This window comes from Esox lucius, chromosome 21, assembly GCF_011004845.1.
Source record: "Esox lucius isolate fEsoLuc1 chromosome 21, fEsoLuc1.pri, whole genome shotgun sequence".
Taxonomy (NCBI): Eukaryota; Metazoa; Chordata; class Actinopteri; order Esociformes; family Esocidae; genus Esox; species Esox lucius.
In genome coordinates, this window is record NC_047589.1 from 26,052,864 (window position 1) to 26,065,334 (window position 12,471).

General features: G+C 43.6%; 1 protein-coding gene across 3 annotated transcripts in view; it reads left to right on the forward strand.

Annotated features, from left to right (window-relative positions):
* Positions 1 to 5,583, forward strand: part of rps6ka3b (ribosomal protein S6 kinase, polypeptide 3b) — a 30,089-nt gene extending 24,506 nt beyond the window's left edge. For all 3 annotated transcript variants that reach the window (XM_010890079.4, XM_020041825.3, XM_034289271.1), the window contains 10 exons: positions 1,266 to 1,368; positions 1,470 to 1,576; positions 2,360 to 2,485; positions 2,646 to 2,735; positions 2,841 to 2,999; positions 3,102 to 3,263; positions 3,721 to 3,797; positions 3,889 to 4,006; positions 4,345 to 4,485; positions 4,595 to 5,583. In XM_010890079.4, the coding sequence (XP_010888381.2) occupies positions 1,266 to 1,368; positions 1,470 to 1,576; positions 2,360 to 2,485; positions 2,646 to 2,735; positions 2,841 to 2,999; positions 3,102 to 3,263; positions 3,721 to 3,797; positions 3,889 to 4,006; positions 4,345 to 4,485; positions 4,595 to 4,717 (1,206 nt within the window). In that variant the 3' untranslated portion in view covers positions 4,718 to 5,583. The remainder of the gene's footprint in view (positions 1 to 1,265; positions 1,369 to 1,469; positions 1,577 to 2,359; positions 2,486 to 2,645; positions 2,736 to 2,840; positions 3,000 to 3,101; positions 3,264 to 3,720; positions 3,798 to 3,888; positions 4,007 to 4,344; positions 4,486 to 4,594) is intronic.
* The last annotated feature ends 6,888 nt before the right edge of the window (positions 5,584 to 12,471 follow it).

The window sequence follows — 12,471 nt, forward strand, 5'->3', positions numbered from 1 at the left end:
GGCAATATGGACTTTCAGCACCTTCCAAAGATTTTCTATTGGGTTCAGGTCTGGAGACTGGCTAGGCCACTCCAGGACCTAGAGACGCTTCTTACGGAGCCACTCCTTAGTTGCCCTGGCTGTGTGTTTCGGGTCGTTGTCATGCTGGAAGACCCAGCCACAACCCATCTTCAATGCTCTTACTGAGAGAAGGAGGTTGTTGGCCAAGATCTTGCAATACATGGCCCCATCCATCCTCCCCTCAATATGGTGCAGTCATCCTGTCCCCTTTGCAGAAAAGCATCCACAAAGAATGATGTTTCCACCTCAATGCTTCACGGTTGGGATGGTGTTCTTGGGGTTGTACTCATCCTTCTTCTTCCTCCAAACACGGCGAGTGGAGTTTAGACCTAAAAGCTCTATTTTTGTCTCATCAGACCACATGACCTTCTCCCATTCCTTCTCTGGATCATCCAGATGGTCATTGGCAAACTTCAGACGGGCCTGGACATGCGCTGGCTTGAGCAGGGGGACCTTGCGTTCACTGCAGGATTTTAATCCAAGACGGCGTAGTGTGTTACTAATAGTTTGCTTTGAGACTGTGTTCCCAGCTCTCTTCAGGTCATTGACCAGGTCCTGCCGTGTAGTTCTGGGCTGATCCCTCACCTTCCTCATGATCATTGATGCCCCACAGGTGAGATCTTGCATGGAGCCCCAGACCGAGGAAGATTGACCGTCCTCTTGAACTTCTTCCATTTTTGAATAATTGCGCCAACAGTTGTTGCCTTCTCACCAAGCTGCTTGCCTATTGTCCTGTAGCCCATCCCAGCCTTGTGCAGGTCTACAATTTTATCTTGACCATTGTGGAGAGTTTGGAGGCTGTTTCATTGAGTGTGTGGACAGGTGTCTTTTATACAGGTAACGAGTTCAAACAGGTGCAGTTTATACAGATAATGAGTAGAGAACAGGAGGGCTTCTTAAAGAAAAACAGGTCTGTGAGAGCCGGAATTCTTACTGGCTGGTAGGTGATCAAATACTTATGTCATGCAATAAAATGCAAATTAATTATTTAAAAATCATACAATGTGATTTTCTGGATTTTTGTTTTAGATTCAGTCTCTCACAGTTGAAGTGTACCTATGATAAAAATTACAGACCTCTACATGCTTTGTAAGTGGGAAAACCTGCAAAATCGGCAGTGTATCAAATACTAGTTCTCCCCACTGTATTTGAGGCTGTAGTCTATACTGTGACTATACTGTAAATTGTGTGTCCTCTCTGTGTAGAAACTGTTTCGTAGAGAGCTCCACCCTCCCTTCAAACCTGCCACAGGACGACCTGATGACACCTTCTACTTTGACCCCGAGTTCACTGCTAAAACACCCAAAGGTACAAACACACGTACACACACACTCCATCTCACACTTTGTCAGTTATTTATCTTCTGGAGTTCAGTCAGTTTTCTTCCATCTGTGTGAATGTGTGTGTAGATTCCCCAGGGGTTCCTCCCAGTGCCAACGCCCACCAGCTGTTCAGAGGATTCAGCTTTGTAGCGATAACATCCGAGGAAGAGTCACAGCCCCTACAGACGTTCGTGGTACAGACACACACACATACACACACACACACACAGTTAAATGGTGTTGATGACGGCCGGGTGGATAATGGGCTGGTTGAATGATACAAGGAGACAGTTAGTTGGTAATTGTGATTGGAAAAGGGTTGGCACGTTTTACCAAATCTCCAAGTCCCTTATACAGTGTGAAGCCTTGTTTGCTCTAAACAACTGAATTTATAAGTTCTACTGTCGGTAAACTGGAACTGGCAGGCTATCGGTCGAGCTTAATGGATTAGAGGGCTTTTGAAATCATCGGGCCTGGACAGACAGACAGATTTCCTATGTCCACTCCCTTCAGGGCTCAACTGTCTCTCTTCTGGCTCCAGCCAAAACATCATTTGTGAATCATAGCTACACACTGTTGTTTTATGTAGATTTTTCTGAAGCCATTTTTTTATCATTGCCTCTATTCAATTATTAAAGACACCCGCCACCCCTGGGAGCTTCTGGAGAATGTTGTTGGGGCAGAACTGACCAGAAGGGAGACATGAATGTGATTGGGTGATTCAAGGGAGCGTGCAGTACTTGCATTTCAAACGGTCTGGAAGCTCTAACAGGACATTGGAACATGGTTATGGCCATCTCTTAACCACACCCTAACCTAACCGTTTAATATAGAAACCTGTCACCTAAATGACTTCAGATTTTGGACATATTCCTGGATGTTCCCTCCGATGAGCCAGTCAGGTTCATTTCTGCCAGACGGACACAACACACTTAGTTGACGTTTCTGATCCGGGTCTCATCTGTGTTGGTGTTTAGCCGCTGCACAGAAATGTGTCCCAGTTTTCCGACGTGTACGAAGTCAAGGAGGAAATTGGAGTGGGCTCGTACTCCGTCTGCAAACGCTGTGTACACAAAAGCACCGGCATGGAGTATGCGGTCAAGGTGAGACAAACACACACACACACACACACAAACACGCACACAGCATAAGGCACAGATTCTTCACAGTGGTCGTTATTATTCATAGCCTCTCGTACATACACAAGTTGGTATTGGTTTGTATGTGCTTGTGCCTGAGTGTGTGTGTGTTTCAACATTCCAGATCATCAGTAAGGCCAAGCGAGACCCAACAGAGGAGGTTGAGATTCTACTGAGATACGGACAGCACCCCAATGTAATCACACTGAAGGACGTGAGTCACTTGGACGCACACACACACACAGAAACGCTCATTCACACACACACACACACACACACATAGACGGTCACTGCTGTAACACAGTGCCGTTTGCCCTAGGTGTTTGACGACGGCAGGACCGTGTATCTGGTCACAGAGCTGATGAAGGGGGGCGAGCTGCTGGACAAGATACTGAGACAGAAGTTCTTCTCAGAGAGAGAGGCCAGCGCTGTCCTTTACACCATCACCAAGACGGTTGAATACTTACACATGCAGGGGGTGAGTGTGTGCGCGCGCGCCTAGGAAATGTTGCGTATTTCTTTTGCCCTCGACCCCTTTTATAAATATTTCGCCACCTGTGATTGGTCAATCTATTGTCAGGTGGTGCACAGGGACTTGAAGCCCAGTAACATCCTGTACGTGGATGAGGGTGGGAACGCCGAGTCCATCAGGATCTGTGACTTTGGTTTCGCCAAGCAGCTGAGAGCCGAGAACGGCCTGCTGATGACGCCATGCTACACCGCTAACTTCGTGGCACCGGAGGTACACTCTCTCCCTCTGATGTTCTGCCTGTGGGTGTGTGTGTGTGTGTATTTGGCCCATCTCACTAACTTCACTCTGTGTACTCATTCGTAGGCTGTACAGTATGGTGTGTGTATCTGTTTGTGTACATGTGTACACTTACATTTACAGTTTAGGCGTTATGGGTTAAGTGTCAGGGCTAGGCCTGGGTTTGCTTATCGGGGTTGCCATTCAGGTTAGCTTAAGGTTAGGTAAAAAGACTGAAAAACAAATGTGTGTGTCTACTCTCTTGCATACTGGCTGTAAGCAGGGCCGGTTCTAGGCATAAGCCCTTGCTTAGGGCCCCTGACAGCTAGGGGAAGGGGCCCCAAATCAGACAGTTGCTTAGGGCCCCCAAAAGGCTAGATTTGGCTCTGACTGTAAGGTATTGTGTGTGTGTGTGTGTGTGTGTGTGTGTGTGTGTGTGTGTGCCTGTTAGGTGCTGAAGAAGCAGGGATACGATGCTGCCTGCGATGTCTGGAGTCTGGGAGTTCTGCTGTATACCATGTTGACCGGGTAAGACTGGGTGGGTTTTGCCTGTGTATGAGTGGCTGTTAGTGTATTTCCTACTGACGTTCCCCCTCCCCATCTCCCCTGTTCTCCCCAGGTTTACTCCGTTTGCCAACGGTCCAGAAGACACCCCCGAGGAGATTCTGGCTCGGATCGGCAGTGGCAAATTCTCTCTGACTGGAGGTTATTGGAACTCTGTTTCTGCAGAGGCCAAGGTATGTTGATATACAGGCAACATTAAAAGTCCACACAGTCTTGTTGGAGATCTTTGGTTGATATAAAGGCATAAATCAAGACAAATGATGTCACAGCTTTTTTTTTTTTGAGTGGAGGCAAGATGGTACCACCATTGCGCATATTCTCCACTACACTGAGCTGTAATGGAAGACATTTCTGACAAAAAAAAGAAAATGTATACATTTTGGAAGTAGATGTGACTGCAGCACCATGATATGGGGCTGCTTTTCTGAAGCTGTGTAGAGATTTAATATCCAACTGTACATGCAGAAACTATTGTTAATTTCGTTATATGTTTTCAACTGCCGAACTCTAGGAGCTGGTGTCTAAGATGTTACATGTGGACCCTCACCAGCGTTTGACGGCCGGCCAGGTGTTGCATCATCCATGGGTCACACATCGTGACCAACTGCCAAAATTCACACTGACCAGACAGGATGCGCCACACCTTGTCAAGGTACCACAAACTCTAAAAATCTTTTATTTTTATTTTTTAAAGACCACTTTTTGCAATTTCTCACCGGAGTGAACATTTGCTAATTGATTTTATTATTTGATTTGTGCAGGGTGCCATGGCTGCAACATACTCTGCCCTCAACAGGAATGTCCCACCCATCCTGGACCCTGTGGGATGTTCCACCCTGGCACAAAGAAGAGGGTTGAAGAAACTCACCTCCACTGCCCTCTGACCTTCCCAACTTCTAACCTTGGACCTCTAACCCTGCCGGAGCACTGTTCCGGTAGATGGACAGACCTGGTCCCTCAGGTGACCTGGACAGAGCTGTGAGGCACCTGGGACTAGAGCGCTCCCAGGGTTGGAACTGAAGGCTGTAGCTCGCTCTCCCGGAAACAAGGGCAGGGACCAAAGCCTTTAGCACTAATGGACCGGGTCTGCTGACCACTCTAACATTGTAGCGCCTCTCCACTTTTTTGCTTTGGACAATCAGCGTTGCCTCTAGACTCAAGGGACACAAGCCAGGAACATGAATGTGCTGTATATAAATAAATATACTGTATATATAGATGTGTGCATCTACTTCTGGAAAACAGTTGCTGCATCATGCATTTTAGACCTGTGTTGTAATAATGATGAACTGTAGCTCTGTGTGTGTAAAACCACAGGTAGCCTCTTCCATGACTGCATCATCAGACGGGGACAGAGCTTGCGATGTCATCAGCAAGACCAACATTTGTTCAGTCAGGCCCAGTGTTCGCTATATGCGTGGTGGTTTTGACTGAACAAAACGTTCACCCCAAAATGGTCTTTATCAGTTCTCCTTCAAGAGCCTTTTTAATTATGCTTGTTTCACAGGCGGCTGGTGACACAATTATTGCAGAGAACGGGTTCATAGCAATGGCTTGAATAGAATGAGTGGTTTCCATGTGTCTGCAGACAGTCAGTCCATTATTATGAGCCTCCTGTGATTGGTTCCCATCTGGTGGGTGGAGTTTGGTGGGTAAGCCTATTTGAAGTCAAATGATTGGATCGCAAACTCTATCCAAACATCCTCCGTGCTGCCATAATCGTCCTGTACTTTTATCTGTTTATTTGTTTGTTTTTTGTATAGTACCGTTTCTGTAGATTTCTATTTAAAAGTACTTTAGGTACTATATGTATGCAATGAGTAATGTATGCGCGTTACTTTGGGTAAGTGTGTCAGTGAAATGACTAGGATGTATAAATGGAGTGAAACGCTGAATACCCTTCTGAGTGAAGCCCAGATTGAGGTTTCACAAGCCCCGCCACTATGTGCAAACAAACTCCTTCCAGTCCGCCGCAAAGTGAAGTCAGGAAGAATGAGAATACGGTCCAAGTCAGCCCAATCCACACCTCAGCAGACAGCGAGGGATAGCTGATCCTGGACCCATGGGTAGCAGACAGTAGTGTAACCAACATTGTCCACTCAAAGTCAAGCCCCCCCTCCTTCGTTCTTGATCTGTGAGGGGCCCTCTCACGTACTTAATGCCTCTTGCGAACGGGCATTAACCAGAACGGGTAGACCTGGCCTGGATCTAAAAAAATATGGGGGTCAGGTTAGCTTTGAGTGGGCTGTCTCGGTTCCTCTACTGTCTCTAGCGATAGTTATCTTGGCAGTGAGTTTTTGGCTTGCCCAGTATCCTTGCTGTCTTTAAATGTTTCTTGGAGACTTGTAACTCCCAGTTGAGGGGAGCATTTGAAAGCTCTCTCTCTGTGTGTGTGTGCGTGCGTGTGTGGATAAGTCTGTACGAGTCTGGCACTGAACTGCAAATGCTAGTATGGCAACTCAGGTTTCTATGAGATTAAAGAGTAATGCATTTTTTTCCTAAGTCTGCTAACTGAGTGATGTAAGCACACCAGTAGTTGTGGGGGAGACCCACAGATCTGAAACTCTGCGAATACAAGGGACATTATATTTCACACTGAACTGAACCTTTTGAACGTGTCGCACAGAGTGACACGACACAGGTGTATGTGTGTGTGTGGGATGCTAGTGGGCGAGAGGTGCGCCTGCTGTCTTCTTGTCAATCCCTTTAAAGCGCCATCCGCCCATTAGGATGAAGACCACCATCGTCTTGTCAATAACTGATTCGTAGCAGCATTAACTGAATGGATGGTCTGATCCCGGATCAGCGAACAACCTCTACCTGTTTGATCTCTCCCTCTGCTCTCGGGGATGTCTTGTGACACACAGTCCGTCAGGCTCTGGTTGACTCAACAGTGCTTGAGAGTCAACTTGTGTGTAACTTGTGTGTGTTATTTATATTTGGACTGGTTATATCGTGGACTGAAAAGCAATTTTAAATGAAGAATGATCTTATTTACATGCTTCTTAGAACAGCACTGCAATCTGTCTCTAGGAAAGGCCTTTTGTGTTTCCTTCTCCCCCTCTTTCCTCTGGCCCTATCCAGGGGGCACAGTGCCCCCCCAGCCCCACCTGCTGCTGTCCTCTCTCAGTGGAGTCACACCAGGACTTTGTATTGAACATAATAAAAAGACCTTCAACATATGACTGTGTTTTTCACTGACCAGTAAATACCATGGAAAGGCTTTTTATTGAGACAGAACATGAGAGTAAAGAGAACAAGGCATTGAAGGTTTTTCATAATGGCACCACTTGGAAATCAAAAGCATAATTGTTTAATATCTGTTGGCAAGAGGAAGTTTCCTTGGCTCTGTTGGCATATAATATTCAATTTTATAATTTTGATAATATCCCTACATTGTGACATAATTGCATTAGAACTCCAATATTATTCAATCACTTCATAATTTGTTCTCAGTCTACTTTTTAAATTGGGAGCCTTTTTTTCTGCATGTACTTCCAAGTAAATTGCTTTTTTAAATTGTTTTACTATATCCAAAAAAAAGTGTTTACAGCTTTTGTAAATTGGTTGACCAAAACTGAAAGTAAAAAACTAGTGCAAGTGTGCGAGAAGGGAAAAGTTGGTTTGTTAGAAAATTGTTGTTGCAGTAACAGTCCTGTGACGTCCCTGGCATTTATCAGCCCTATTTACGGAGTTGCATTCTAGACACTCATTTATATAGGTATGTTTCACCCACTAACACTGTTGCCAGGCTAGAGCATCCTAGTTTCTTTGCAAAAATTAACAAACCATCTGATTGGTCCCAGAAACCAGTGGGTGGGGCCAGAGCATGGTTAAAGGGATAGTTTGTCCAAAATTCAAATTTTTCTGAAATTTCACTTACCAGGCCAATTTAAGTCATTTTTTCAAACAATCCATTATTCAGCTCTGTCCCAGGCTGTAATTAGCATCGTCCAAATTCATGATTGGAAATGGTTCGTACCTTTACCGCAAAGCTGCATTGCAAGCAGAAAAACACTTGAAACTACATTCAGTAATCTGTCGCAGTAGCATACATTTTTTTAAACTGTACACTGACAAAACAGCCGGCGGAACTGGCTGATTTCAAACTGGCACTAGCAACTATTTCCCATAGCCACCATACACAGCTTCTGTTCTTCGGCAGTGATATCAGAGTTGAGCGTGATCTTAACCCAACTAGCTATGTGAAGATATGCTTCGCCTAGCTTTTTAAAATTGCTGATAGTTTCCACTATATTTTTGCTGTATATATTTCGTAATTCTTACTATGTAGATGTTGTGTGCCATGTCTCAAAAATGTCACTGTGCCATGTCTCAAAAATGTCACTGTGCAGGACAACGCTGTGTTATTCAGTGCGTTTGCTACATAAAAGTAGAACTTTTGGTTCACTTAGAAGAGGACTAAAGGCGAATGCAATTCCATCAAGTTACCCTGTTCAACCCGTGGAGACAAGAAAGATTGTAAGTAATACTTCTGATTGCCATGTTATAATACACAAATATATATTGCCTCTGGATATTCTGTGCAAGTGTTGGGGATTACATGTTCACCATCGCCAAGGTGATTGTCCGAGGTGAATTTCAAAGACAAAATAGGTAACTTGCTTTCTAGCCAGTGAATACAAAATTGTGTTCACTGTGTATACATCTAACTCTTTCCGAACGAATGCGTGGACTGATACAATTGTGAACTAAACTGACCGGAAGAACCCGTTTATTTGAAATATCTTTATTTAGAAAATTAAAACTTTCTTTAGAGGAATACAACATCGTCATGTCCTTTGAGTTAAATTACATCACTTGTTTTTGTTTTGGGGTGTTTTAGAGTTGTTTTCCGTTTGCAATGCAGCTTTGCAATAAAGGTACGTACAGTTTTTTAAATATTTTTTATTACTCTATATGCCTGAAGGACCAACTGGGAGGAAGGGGACTGTCACCGAAATAGGATTTTTGGATGAACTATCCCTTTAAAGCAACCTTTTTCAAAATGTGAAACTCCTCATTTTGAAAACACTAACGTAGCAGAAAATTTCAGTTAGATCCATCATTTGACAAACCTTGTCCCATGTTGTACCATTATTAGCCATTAACCTTGAGCAACCCGCTGTACCAAAGAAACAGACGCTGACGCAAAGAAACAATGGATTAAATGTCACAGTATTTAGGCATGGGGCAACAAAAAAATATATAACTAAATTCCCCAAAACTCAGGAAAAAAAAACCTAAACGGATGTCACTATCACATTTTCTATATAGGCGCATACAGCTAATGTTGTGTAGGACAATGATATTTAAGCGTAAATACAATACAAATGATTTAACTGAATTTTCTGACTTGTGAATAACAGACGGTACAGATATACAGGTGAATGCATATAATGTGAGATACAGCATGGCTACCAAAAAGGCCACAATCTGCGCTTTAAAGCAGACGTTCTCAAATTTGGGTCCACGGCCAAAACCATTTTATGTTCTGAGAGAGCAAGACCTGGTTTGTTAATCTATTGTGTAATAGCAAAGAAGGACTTTTTCTATTTTTACCTCACTCAAGTTGGGTTCTAATTATGAGGGGGTGATGAACTTTCGATCACAAAAATAAAGTCCTTCTACATAACATTTACAAAAACAATGTACAATTAATATACTGTGGCTTCTTTCTGATATTCAATACGATTGTCACCAACCTAAAATATCTTAAAATTTAATTTAGCTTAGATTTCATGCTCTCATTTATTACATATCAGCAAAACAGCTACAGTTTATTTTCTGTAACAGCCAACAGGTTTTTTGTTATATCGTAGGTTTTTTTTGTTGAAGTTCGTTCACTTCACCCCAGTCTCAGTGTTTTCCTGTTATCAGAAATATACTGATTCCCCGGTCAGGCTAAAATTCACAGGATGTCTGTGGTTTTTGGACATAACAGATGGATTAAAAAAACAGAACTAGGCTAAGGTTCTATACATTCGTTTTTTTTAATGACATGGCTTCCTTGTTTAGCGGGCAGGTTTTTCAGATAGAGGGTAGGGGCTTTCAATCAAAAGGGTGGTAAGACGACTCACTGTTTTGTCACATGCACCTGTTGGCGTCTGAGGGCGTGGTTTTTCAGGTGGACTGTGAGGCCCCTCTGGGTGGTTTGGTAAATGTGACACACATCACAATAGTAGGGAGTCACAGTCAAGTGCCTAACGTGATGGTTGAGGTAAGTTTCTATTGAAGAGAAATTTGTCCCGCAGTCCTCACAGCGCGGGACCTCGCAGGGGTGCTCTGTGTCATAATGCTTTTTTACTTCAATCTTCTTCGGAAACTCCAGGGAGCAGAAAGAGCAGCAAAACGTCACATTGCGGAGGCTGGTGTGACTGCGGCCGTGCTTGTCGAGCAAGCTCTGGTTTCTGAAGAACCTGTTACAGAGCGGACAGAAGTACGTCTTTCTAAGCTGGGATGGGAACCCTGCCTTCTTGGTCTTCTGTCTGGGCGTCAGGGTCTTTGGGGTGTCCTTGGGCGGGCTGTGTTTGGGACTGAGTGGCGCGAGGCAGGTGTATCCTGGATCAGCGCAGCAGCTGGTCTTGTGTTCCAGCAAGTTACTTCGGGACTGGAAGGTGTTGCTGCACTGTGGGCAACGGAACCCTGCCACTCTCTTCTTCTCCTCCACAGCCTGACCTTTTTGTCTCTCCTTCTCTCCCTCCATCGCCTTCTCCGCAATCATCTTCCATTCATCTTCCTCGGTTTTCTTCCTCTCAGGCTCATATCTCCACCACTGGTGGATCTTTCTCACTCTCCTTCTTTTCACCCACATGTCTTCCATTCTTCTCTCCCCAGCCTCCTCCATCCTTCTCTCTCTCCCCTCTTCCATCCTGCTCTCCCCTCCCTCATCCAATGTCCTCTCCCCCGTCTCCTCCATACACCACTCCTCCTCCCCTACCACAAATTCTCTCCATCCATCCTCCTCTGGATTGGAGTTTTCTATCACAAACACCTCCTCCACTTCCCCTTCGTGCTCCAACAGATTTATTTTCTCCATCATCCACTCTTTTACTCTCCTCTTTTCCATCATCTTCTCATCCCTATCCATCTGTGTTATCATGGCATCATATCCTCCCTCCTCTCCTTCATTTGGGCGGGTGTGTGAATATTCCACTGCATACTCCCCTCTCTCTTCCTTTCTCTCTCCACTGAGCAAGTCCCCTATTTTTACCACTCTAATTTGGTCATCCTCCCCAACATCTTCCTCTTTGATTGAACTGAAAGACTCACTGACAGAACAAAATGAATTGTTCCAGCAATCCACCTGGGAGTCCAACTCTGTGTCCACAGGCTCCTTGGTGCCAACCATTTTTACTTCCAACATTCCAGTCTCTTTTCTACTCTCAGGAGAAACCTGGTGAGATGAACAATACGTTTTTAATTTGGAAGCACATTTTGATTATTAAAATAACGCTAGCTTTAATGTTCGGGCTACAATGTTTAATATCCTATAGGCCAGAACAGTAAGAGAATAAAGTATTTAAATATTAGCTGATATGAGAGGAATATGTATGGTTTTGCTGGTGGTGCGGGGTGCGAGGTAAATTGAATAAACTAGCAAATGTTTGAAGCAACTGCTCATTTATCTTTATGGGAACTCTCAAAATCTAACATTTAACTAACATTTATTGTAGCCTATTGAACTGTTTAGTTTGCGTCTGATGTCAAATAAAGTTTAAAAAATACGTAGAAATGTGTAGAATGTTAAAGACGTCCAGCGAGACTTTCATACTCACTGAGTGTTGCCGATACTCCGATGTTTTATCAGTGGAATAAATTGTTGGAACTGCGTCGAGATTTAATATTAACCTCGTGGTAAAACCGAGATCAAGTTTTGTAAAGCAATCTTCTGTAAAGTGGTCGCCACATAAGCGGGAAACATCTGGAATTTGTTCCCCCGGGTTGCTTCCACTTATAAAATGTATCCACTGTTGACGTCTCTGCGGATCCTCTGGTAAACTGTAGTGAATAATTCCGTCCGATTGATTAGCACATCCTCTAACTATGCATTTATGGATTTCCATTTCGCTATTCTTTTTAGCTAGTTATTTTCTAATGAAACGGTCTCAAATGGGATATATTTTTTAGTTAATGTTTAGTCCTCGCTGAGGTGTGCCAGCAGCAGGACGTAACACACTGACCCTGACCTGAATGTTCTCTTTTCTAGCTAACTGCTAGCAACAACAAGTTAGCTAGCATTGTAGCTAAGCTATCAACACTCTGTAGTAATTAATTTATATCCGACTTTCTGACTTTCAACATTCTCTACATCTGGCTATGAAGTTTGAAAAGTGTTATATTCAGAACTATCCCTGGATAGTGTACTGTCAAGCACAATCATATTTTCCAGCTACTGAAATGTGAGAATTTATGGATAGCTAATATAGCTAGCTTGTGGTTACTTACTCTGTTTAATTGTTAGAAAATGTGCACTATTGCCACCTACTGTAGTGGAGTATACTTTTATGCTATGTATGCGTCTTAACTAGGCTATTATTATTTTATGAATCCTAGTCATTACATATAAAAATAGTGTTTAGTGGTCCTGTTTTTGTAATTGCATTATTGTCTCCTTAAACTGATACTTTCCTAGACA